Genomic DNA, 12,193 nt, shown 5'->3' with positions numbered 1-12,193 from the left:
TGAAATATCCCACACAGGACCACAATTTTAGACACCATATCCGGCACATACATGAGCTCGCCACCAGAGCGGTGGAGGCATCTGAATCGGCCTTTTAAAAGGCCGATACAGCGCTCCACCACTTGCCTGGTGGCTGTAAGTGCGGAATTATACGCACTTTGTGGCCCTGGTGTGGGAGCCAAATAAGGAGTGAGCAGCCAGGACATGCAAGGGTATCCACTGTCTCCTGTGAAAAAAAATAGACAACATCAGGAACACTGTGTATCAAGCTTAACATTGTTATGTACTAAAGGTCTCCACTTACCCAGAAGCCACGCATCACCAGCTTGTAGGTTGGTTAATTTCTGCCATATCCCTGATTGCCGGATGACGAAGGAGTCATGAGCACTTCCTGGTAATTTAGCATTCAGGGACAGGATCTGGAGGGAGGCATCACATACCACCATTACATTCAGGGAGTGATAGTGTTTACGGTTTCTAAATATTGCCTCCAGCCGTGCTGGAGGCTGAAGTGGTATGTGAGTACCATCCACAACCCCTATGATGTGTGGGAAGCCAGCTATTTGGTAAAAATTGGCCTTGGCCACACTAAGGGCACCCATATCCAAAGGCATTTTAATAAAATGATGGAGGTGCTTGAAAAGTGCCTCCATCACTGCCCTCAGGATCCGGGAAAAGGAGGATTGGGAGATGCCCGCCACTATTCCCACCGTTGTTTGAAACGATCCTGAGGCACAGAAATGTAACACCGCCATAAATTGCGTCAGTGGTGGTATTGCTGTTGGACTGTCAATTTGCCGCTCAAGATCACTTTCTATTAATGAGAGAGTGTCTATGATGATTTTGGGAGGTAGACGGTAGCGTCTTAAAACCTCATCATCGGGCATTCCAAAAAGGGTGACACGTGTTCGAAATATCTGGGGCCTTGCATGCCTACGATGCCTACGCCTGGGACGAGTTTGAGGTTGGTCGTCTTCCGGGAGCAGGGCCAGAACAATTCGCCCCAGATCTACCTGAAATTCAAAGTTTACAATGTAAGGCTTTTGAGCCACCCCAAAAGTAACATAAAACAACTTAGCTTTATGATACCATCCATAGCTGCTTACATGCCGGGGTATTGTCATGATACATATAAACTGTAAAAAAGCCAAAAATGAGACATCAAAAATTTAGAGGGTGATTTTATGTTTGTCAAATTGGTGCAAGCCAACACATAAAATAGGCGAAACACACATTTGGCCATCGATGAAAACGACATTGCACACCGTACGTCAAATAGGGGTCAAATGGACCCCAAAAATGGAAAAGGGAAAAGCAAAACTGGTTTACATGATGAATAAGCCTCGAAAAATGCGTTAATTAGTTCGCAAATGCAAGTCACTACACCAACAGTCAAAAATGCGTTAATTAGTTCGCAAATGCAAGTCACTACACCAACAGTCAAAAATGCGTTAATTAGTTCGCAAATGCAAGAAAAATAATGGACTTACCAAAATCGAATATATAAGATTTCCAACAAAAAGGTCTTTGGGTCCGAAAGCCAAAACAAACTAAAATAGATGAAATTAGTGTAAAAAAAAAAATATAAAACCAAAAACCAGAAGTAGACACCAATTGGCCACAAATTAGACTGCACAAAACTTACCAAATCAGGAAACGATGGCAAAAAATAAACCAAAAAAATGCGAACGGAAAACCAAAACAACTGTAGCAAAACAAAAAAAAAACAAACACCGCCAAATCCTCCAACCGCAAACAACCAAATCCAACCAACTTAACCGCCAACAATCCAACAACGCAACCTCGACTCCACACACACCAAGCCATAAATAGTGTTTATTTTCCCGCACAAATTAAGGATGAATCATAGGGACGCACAATCAATGATGCGGCCGCAAACTAAGGACGCATGTATAAATACGTCACGAAATCACATTTAATTTCTGGTTGATTTCATTCTGGAAGCAGAGACATGGCTTCAGACCAGGGAAACAATGGCCAAAATTCCGGCGGTAAGGCCTTCATGCATTTTGTCTCAATGATTCTTTTAAAACATAATATTGTGCAAGTTGTGAAGTGGCTAAATCTGCATATTTACCCAAATAGGTGAGGAGGATGACATGGAAGAGACTGCTGGCCCCAGTCAACCCGCCAAAGCTGCCAAAAAAAAAAGGCAGCCACATTTCACAAGCAAGGAGATGGAGGTTTTGATCCAGAAGTGCGTTGACATCCTGCCCCAGGCAGCCAGGAATATGAGCCAAAGCCAGAAGTGGAGAATGTGGGAGGAGGTCGCCGTTGCTGTCAATAGGGTGGGTGATTATGTCCGTCTAGCCCGGGATGTCAAACGGCGGTAAGTAAACACTTTCCCATCCTATAAACAAACCCCATTGTAAAAAAAAGGATAATGGTTCCAATTTCATTCCACAGATGGGCAGACTTCAAATATCGTCTCAAGCAAAAACTTGCCGACAGGGCTAGGCATGCAAGGGGGACAGGTGGGGGTCCCACCCCTGTGTCATTGGAGTTGACAGACTTAGAAGAGCTGGCACAGGGGTGTGTGCAGGCTGTGGAGGTGTTTGGCGTGTCCAACATGGATACGGACATGCCAGACTTTGCGGCTCCTCATGTTGGCCAAGGTAAGTCTTGTGATGTCACCAACTCTGAAATGCTATTGTGCCAATATGTAGATTCTAATGTGAGTTTTTTCGCATTTTTCCTAACAGAGACAGAGGCGGATGAGTCTGCTCCAGAGGGGAGCCTTGGCCGCAGAATTTCTGCTGGCTCTGCAGGGGAGGAACCAGTACATCCGGCTGAGGACCCTGCAGAAGCCAGTCCAGGGCGTGCCCCCTCGCAGGCAGTGGGCCTCCTCACAGAACTCAATTTTAAATCGGATTTCCATACGGAGATTCTGCAGAGGATGGACGCCAGTCTGATACGGGTGGCTGAGGCCCTGGAGCAAAATGCTGCGGCCAACGTGACCATTGCTCAGGCCCTGGCGGAAAATACCAGGGCCAACATCCGCATCGCCGATGCCCTGGAGCAGCTCGTTCGCCAGCACATGGTGGAGCCGACCTCCCTTCCTGCCGGAACATCCGGATCCTCCACCTCTGGCACAACATCAGCCAATCCTCCAAATGTGCCTAGCCCTGTGCCTAGTCCAGAGGCCACAACATCTGCCTCTGGACAGGCCAGCCCGATGGCATCCCGGACCCGGTCTGGCGCCCACCCTCACCCAGCCAAACGGGCGAGAAAACGGTGACAGCAATGGCGACTTTTCCCACACTCCTTCTGTGCTTGGCTCATATTCCTTTCTGGTCAAAACTTCCCTCTCCTTTCTTGTGAAATGTTTTTAATTTTGGTATTTACGTTTATGTTACCAGTTATGGCTTTTTTTTTTTTTTTAACAAATATCTTTGCCACAAAAAAAAGGCAACAAAATATTAGGCCAATTTGTTTGTGTTTAAACAATAAATTTAAAACAAAAAACTGACATTGTATTGTGACATTATTGTACAAATGGGTTACATTTAATCCTGGCCCTAAAGGCAAAAACTGACCCTCTTAAAAAAAAAAAAAGGCCTCTTTAAGGAACGTTTAAAAAATCACATAGCGATGCAAATTCCACAGTAAACCAAAAAAAAGGGGAGCTAATTAAAACATGATGACATTATTGTTACAATAGGCCATAACCAACAAATTGTGGCCAAAAGAAAACACCAAAAATGTACGCTAATTGATTGTGTAATCATGACATTAGCAGCTCTGATTTCCACCTGCGTACGCTTTTGTGCTATCCCAATAAACTGCTTTCCAAACACATACCAAGCCGGTTTTCAATCCAACACTAATTACTTTACTGACCAGCCGCGATTAATCGCAGCACCATCCTTGAGTCCCGGGACGGAGGAGAAGGCCATCGCCAATGTGGTCGAGTAATCCTGACCCTAAGCTGTGCGAGCATTTTGAAGGGAAAGCGGATGTTCCAGTGACGTATGAGACGGTCCGAACACATTTGACGTTCGCATCTGCAAATGCATGTACGCCCCAAAAACGCCTCGCCACGCCTGCGTTTCTTCATCTCCACCCCCGTCAACACCCAAAAACGCCCTGTTCTGTCAATCACATTTGACATGTCACTTCCTGTACGCTATTTTAGGAACGAGAGAAAAAAATCTCGCAATCTGCCGTACGCACATGCGCAGTGTAACACCGACGCATGCGCGGTTAGTCAACATCGGAACGCAACGAGCGTACTGTTGTTAACGTGCGGCTCTGAATGAGGGCCATTATCAAGCATACATATTATATTCAACACTCCTAAAATAATAATTAATCCGGTAATCCGGTAAGGAGTCTGATGTGTCTGAACATTATGGAACACTTGGATTAAGTAACCATGATATATGGAACCAATGTGTTCTAGGAGTGTTTGAATTACACATATATAAGGAATGATTGGATAGCATTTATTTAGATTGAGAGTGGACATAACATTTTATTTTCATGTTAGTTTTGTCTTTACACCAACAGCACTTTAACACAATTTTGCACCAAAAATATTTTGCTAATATTTTAATAGATTAATTAAAAGTTAATTTTTAAAATGTATAGTTTTCCTTTTTTCTTGGGCTACCAGTAATGACACTTCCATAGCAGGATGCTTCTATATTAAATAGTCCATAAGTGCCCCTTTTTGGAACACTTTTTCTTTTTGAAGTATAATCATGATTCTTGGTAAATCCCTGTGTTCTATTTCTATCTATGGAAAGTACTTGCGAGTTTAGACGATGGTGCATTTATATCTATTTGTCTTTTCACCTGAGTTTAGCAGAAAGAGAATCAAGATTTTACACCCGTGTTTGACTTTAGTAATCAGTGATCCGAGAAAACAGGCAAAACACGCAGACAGACGCGATTATTAGTAAATGTACCCCTAAGTGTGAGGTGTGTGATATGTAAGTGTAATGTGTGTAAAAGTAATGTGTGGATGTGTAAGTGTAATGTGTCTGTAAGTGCAATATGGTGGTGCTGGTGGCCCCGTGATATAGTGTTGGCGGTCAACCACACAGCAGGATGGAGCTATAGGCTCGATTCAGACCCGCTTGCTAGATGCGTTTGCACGCAGCCAAAGTATGCAAATCCCGCGATCACACGGCAAGGCATTAGCATGCCCACTATGTCTTGGCGTGCGATCGCAGTGTGTATCTAGACACCCACTAGCCTGTCTTAAGACGCCCGTTTCCTTTTACCATCCCCTGTCACCACCCACAAACGGCTTGCCCTGACACTCATTCTAGCGAGCTAGCTATGCGAAGCGAGGGAATGTTTCCCGATCGCATGGACTAGTTCGCGCACTGCGACTTATACGCATGCGAACATTGCAAAACATCGGCAGCTATGTGCGATCCCAGCCTAGCGAGCGGGTCTGAATCGGGCCCTACATCGCTTATAATGTGTGAGAGCAGGAAGGTGGGTCACGTGCTGAGTGTGCAAGCAGAGACAGGAAGGGTGGGGGGGGGGGAGATAAGAAGGGGCTGCCATTATGGCATCTCAGCAGAGACGTCTAACAGGTAAATGAGAGAAAAGAGTGAAAGCAAAAGGCAAAATTAACACTTGAGAAGAAACTCAAAAGAGGTAAAAGGAGAACGTTAACATAATCAGGGGAATTCAATTTTGAGCGAAAATTTCGGAAACGGCGATAAATTATCGCTGATGACGTCATTTTCGCCGATTTCAATTATCCCCGAAATTCAATTTCAAAGACTTTTCGCAGGTTCGAAGTCTTTGAAAAAAAACGGGGATAACTTTTCACCACTGAATAGGTGGCGAAAAAAAGTGCAGAATTGGGGTTAGGGGTGCAGGCTTAAAAAAAAAGCCTGCACCCCTGGGAATGACATTTTAAAAATAACTGTGTCAAAAAAAGTTACAAAAAAAAATAGGGACACCCCAAAAAATGAATTTCAAAATTGGGGTAAAAAAAAAAATGGAAAAAAGTGTTTAAAAATAGGGAAATAGGTTCAGGGCTATTCTGCAAATATGCGGCAGGTGTATTCTAGAATAGGCTATTAGCAGCAGGTGCATTTTTTCAGAATGTTTTATAAATTACTTTAGGGACATAAATATATGCTAGTACCCATTTTCATGTACCCCAAATTTGATAGGACCACTTAAAAAAAACAAAAAAATAACCTAAGTGCTCTTCTGCATCACTTCTTCAATGTCGGGAAAAAAACACCTGCTGTGGCTATTTAAAACCCTGACTTTCTTTTGCAGGCAAAAACGGGGGTACCCATAGTGTTCCCCCATGTCTGGACAGCTTTAGGAGGCTCCTACAATTAATTCCCGAAAATTCCCTGGTTTTTTTGGCAATCCTAATTCGCCGGGTCCCGTTTTCGTTCATTTTAAATTGAATACAGGGATAAAGCGGGCGCGCGCCTGATACTTTATCCCAGGAAAAGCTCCGATGTGGAGCGAAAAGTCCAGCACGGACTTTTCGCTCCAATATTGACTACCCCTCATTGAGTTAATATTTGGTCTAGGAGGTATAAAGGAAAACTACACGGTGCTCTGAGGTAAATATTGAGATGCCAAGAACAGTTCATGAACCAAGTCAAAAACATGACCTGTTGTGGGTACTTGAGGACTGGAGTTGGGAACCACCACATCCAGCCTCGCTCGCACATCCTCCTGTCTGGCATTTCTCTCTATCCTAAATGCTGCAGCAAGTCAGATTTTCCTGTCTTCCTGAACTCATTAATGTCCACTTCATTTTGGATAGTCTACGACTCTCCTCCTTAGTGACAAACACCAACCAATAACACCTCTACGCCTTCTCATCAATGCTTTCTTCCATGCTTAATCAGACTCTCCGCATATCTAAAGTTCCTAACGCTCTGTGAAAACGTTTCACCAAAACCGACCCCATCTCCTCCATACAATATTCTCAGTGGCCCCACAACTCCTGCCCTTCCCTCAGTCCTCTCCCTCCTTCCCCTTGTACCTCATTCCCCTTTCCACTAGGCTGTAAGATGTCACAAGCAGGACCCTCTTTGTCCATGTCACCTCATCCGTCGTCCTCCACGTCTGCCACTCGCAATCATTAATCGTAATAATAACAAAAAGTTAAATTACAATGCTGTCTGTTGTTGTCACTATTCAACTATTTTGAAACTAAGGGCCAGCTTCAGAGAGGCACGCTGCTACTCCGATATTTACGTGGTTGAGTGAACATCGGTCGGCTGCACACGCATCATGGTCGCACTGCGCACGTGCCAAGGTACCTTAGCGATGCCACTCGCAGACTTCTACAAAGTGATTGACAGTCAGCGACTGTTTGTGGGAGGTCACGGGTGGCAAACAACGCAGACGTGTTACGCCCATTTTCCGAGCGTGTTGTAGTCTGCGTCTGCAATCTTATATGCAGATAAAGTGGTTCGAGGCTCAGTTCCATATATTTCCATACATTTCAAGCTGGCAACAGCATTAGCGCACAGCAGGTGCATGATGGATTGCATATGCGAGTGCATTAGCGTACATATCTGAATTAGACCCTAAGCTTAAAGTATTTAACTGGGGAGTACTAAGATTATGCCGATGTCTGTAAATGAAGGAAAAATAAAGAATAAGAATACAGCTGTAATAATACAAAGTCTTCTTGTCAATGTTACAGCAATACAGATGCTCCCTAGTCTTTTCCTTAGTACTGCTCTATCTACATCTTGTGTTGTATACATTGAGTATTTAGTTCCATACCTTGGAACACAACTGGGAGAACATCTGTCCACTTCCCATGTAGCGAATAGGTTCATGGGCACAGGAGGAGAGCCAGGCCCCTCAGATGTCACCAAGACTCCTGCCCCGGACAGATTGGAAGCAGGGTCCATACTCCGACTGATGCACAATGATGTATTCACTCCATTCCCGGACAGACCAATTGCCCCGCTGAGGAGAACCCCTCCTCCTCTGTCCGCCATGATCTGCTCCGAGGACACAGCAGACCTGTAACAAGGAGAGACTCTTACATTGAGCAGGAGGGTGATGGACACTGACCTTGTAATACAAGTAACATACAGAGAGAGGAGGATGGACACTGACCTGGTTACACAGGTAACATACTGTATATACAGAGGAGGATGGACACCGACCTGGTTACACAGGTAACATACTGTATATACAGAGGAGGATGGACACTGACCTGGTTACACAGGTAACATACTATATATAGAGATGAGGATGGACACTGACCTGGTTACACAGGTAACATACTGTATATAGAGAGGAGGATGGACACTGACCTGGTTACACAGGTAACATACTGTATATAGAGATGAGGATGGACACTGACCTGGTTACACAGGTAACATACTGTATATAGAGAGGAGGATGAACACTGACCTGGTTACACAGGTAACATACTGTATATACAGAGGAGGATGGACACTGACCTGGTTACACAGGTAACATACTGTATATACAGAGGAGGATGGACACTGACCTGGTTACACAGGTAACATACTGTATATAGAGATGAGGATGGACACCAAACCGATAACATATATACAGAGGAGGAAGGACACTGACCTGGTTACACAGGTAACATATATACAGAGGAGGATGGACACTGACCTGGTTACACAGGTAACATACTGTATATACAGAGGAGGATGGACACTGACCTGGTTACACAGGTAACATACTGTATATACAGAGGAGGATGGACACTGACCTGGTTACACAGGTAACATACTGTATATAGAGATGAGGATGGACACCAAACCGATAACATATATACAGAGGAGGAAGGACACTGACCTGGTTACACAGGTAACATATATACAGAGGAGGATGAACACTGACCTGGTTACACAGGTAACATACTGTATATACAGAGGAGAATGGACACTGACCTGGTTACACAGGTAACATACTGTATATACAGAGGAGGATGGACACTGACCTGGTTACACAGGTAACATACTGTATATAGAGATGAGGATGGACACCAAACCGATAACATATATACAGAGGAGGAAGGACACTGACCTGGTTACACAGGTAACATATATACAGAGGAGGATGGACACTGACCTGGTTACACAGGTAACATACTGTATATACAGAGGAGGATGGACACTGACCTGGTTACACAGGTAACATACTGTATATAGAGATGAGGATGGACACCAAACCGATAACATATATACAGAGGAGGAAGGACACTGACCTGGTTACACAGGTAACATATATACAGAGGAGGATGGACACTGACCTGGTTACACAGGTAACATACTGTATATACAGAGGAGGATGGACACTGACCTGGTTACACAGGTAACATACTGTATATACAGAGGAGGATGGACACTGACCTGGTTACACAGGTAACATACTGTATATACAGAGGAGGATGGACACTGACCTGGTTACACAGGTAACATACTGTATATACAGAGGAGGATGGACACTGACCTGGTTACACAGGTAACATACTGTATATACAGAGGAGGATGGACACTGACCTGGTTACACAGGTAACATACTGTATATAGAGAGGAGGATGGACACTGACCTGGTTACACAGTTAACATACTGTATATAGAGATGAGGATGGACACTGACCTGGTTACACAGGTAACATACTGTATATACAGAGGAGGATGGACACTGACCTGGTTACACAGTTAACATACTGTATATACAGAGGAGGATGGACACTGACCTGGTTACACAGGTAACATATATACAGAGGAGGATGGACACTGACCTGGTTACACAGGTAACATACTGTATATACAGAGGAGGATGGACACTGACCTGGTTACACAGGTAACATACTGTATATACAGAGGAGGATGGACACTGACCTGGTTACACAGGTAACATACTGTATATAGAGATGAGGATGGACACCAAACCGATAACATATATACAGAGGAGAAAGGACACTGACCTGGTTACACAGGTAACATATATACAGAGGAGGATGGACACTGACCTGGTTACACAGGTAACATACTGTATATACAGAGGAGGATGGACACTGACCTGGTTACACAGGTAACATACTGTATATACAGAGGAGGATGGACACTGACCTGGTTACACAGGTAACATACTGTATATACAGAGGAGGATGGACACTGACCTGGTTACACAGGTAACATACTGTATATACAGAGGAGGATGGACACTGACCTGGTTACACAGGTAACATACTGTATATACAGAGGAGGATGGACACTGACCTGGTTACACAGTTAACATACTGTATATAGAGATGAGGATGGACACTGACCTGGTTACACAGGTAACATACTGTATATACAGAGGAGGATGGACACTGACCTGGTTACACAGTTAACATACTGTATATACAGAGGAGGATGGACACTGACCTGGTTACACAGGTAACATATATACAGAGGAGGATGGACACTGACCTGGTTACACAGGTAACATACTGTATATACAGAGGAGGATGGACACTGACCTGGTTACACAGGTAACATACTGTATATACAGAGGAGGATGGACACTGACCTGATTACACAGGTAACATACTGTATATACAGAGGAGGAAGGACACTGACCAGGTTACACAGGTAACATATATACAGAGGAGGATGGACACTGACCTGGTTACACAGGTAACATACTGTATATACAGAGGAGGATGGACACTGACCTGGTTACACAGGTAACATACTGTATATACAGAGGAGGATGGACACTGACCTGGTTACACAGGTAACATACTGTATATACAAAGGAGGATGGACACTGACCTGATTACACAGGTAACATACTGTATATACAGAGGAGGATGGACACTGAACAGGTTACACAGGTAACATACTGTATATACAGAGGAGGATGGACACTGACCTGGTTACACAGGTAACATACTGTATATACAGAGGAGGATGGACACTGACCTGGTTACACAGGTAACATACTGTATATACAGAGGAGGATGGACACTGACCTGGTTACACAGGTAACATACTGTATATACAGAGGAGGATGGACACTGAACAGGTTACACAGGTAACATACTGTATATACAGAGGAGGATGGACACTGACCTGGTTACACAGGTAACATACTGTATATACAGAGGAGGATGGACACTGACCTGGTTACACAGGTAACATACTGTATATACAGAGGAGGATGGACACTGACCTGGTTACACAGGTAACATACTGTATATACAGTGGAGGATGGACACTGACCTGGTTACACAGGTAACATACTGTATATACAGAGGAGGATGGACACTGACCTGGTTACACAGTTAACATACTGTATATACAGAGGAGGATGGACACTGACCTGGTTACACAGGTAACATACTGTATATACAGAGGAGGATGGACACTGACCTGGTTACACAGGTAACATACTGTATATACAGAGGAGGAAGGACACTGACCTGGTTACACAGGTAACATACTGTATATACAGAGGAGGATGGACACTGACCTGGTTACACAGTTAACATACTGTATATACAGAGGAGGATGGACACTGACCTGGTTACACAGGTAACATACTGTATATACAGAGGAGGATGGACACTGACTTGGTTACACAGGTAACATACTGTATATACAGAGGAGGATGGACACTGACCTGGTTACACAGGTAACATACTGTATATACAGAGGAGGATGGACACTGACCTGGTTACACAGGTAACATACTGTATATACAGAGGAGGATAGACACTGACCTGGTTACACAGGTAACATACTGTATATACAGAGGAGGAAGGACACTGACCAGGTTACACAGGTAACATACTGTATATACAGAGGAGGATGGAAACTGACCTGGTTACACAGGTAACATATATACAGAGGAGGATGGACACTGACCTGGTTACACAGGTAACAGGATCAGTGTCTCTGACATATATGCTGCACATAGGTGATGGGATCAGTATCTCTGACATATATGCTGCACATAGGTGACGGGATCAGTGTCTCTGACATATATGCTGCACATAGGTGATGGGATCAGTATCTCTGACATATATGCTGCACATAGGTGACTTGATCAGTGTCTCTGACATATATGCTCCACATAGGTGACAGGATCAGTGTCTCTGACATATATGCTGCACATAGCTGGTGAGGATCAGTGTCTCTGACTTATATGCTGCACATAGGTGACGGGATCAGTGTTTCTG

General features: G+C 44.1%; 1 protein-coding gene across 4 annotated transcripts in view; it reads right to left on the bottom strand.

Moving 5' to 3' along the window:
• LOC148501272 (phosphofurin acidic cluster sorting protein 2-like) overlaps positions 1-7,988 on the bottom strand; it is a 137,691-nt gene extending 129,703 nt beyond the window's left edge. For all 4 annotated transcript variants that reach the window (XM_088450675.1, XM_088450677.1, XM_088450676.1 and 1 more), the window contains exon 1: positions 7,753-7,988. In XM_088450675.1, coding sequence (XP_088306801.1) covers positions 7,753-7,973 — 221 coding nt within the window. In that variant the 5' untranslated portion in view covers positions 7,974-7,988. The remainder of the gene's footprint in view (positions 1-7,752) is intronic.
• Positions 7,989-12,193: the final 4,205 nt, after the last annotated feature.

Source organism: Taudactylus pleione, unplaced genomic scaffold (assembly GCF_031769625.1).
Source record: "Taudactylus pleione unplaced genomic scaffold, aTauple2 ptg000522l, whole genome shotgun sequence".
Lineage (NCBI taxonomy): Eukaryota > Metazoa > Chordata > Amphibia > Anura > Myobatrachidae > Taudactylus > Taudactylus pleione.
The sequence above is the reverse complement of the archived record's forward strand: the minus strand, read 5'-3'. Positions and strand labels throughout refer to the sequence as shown.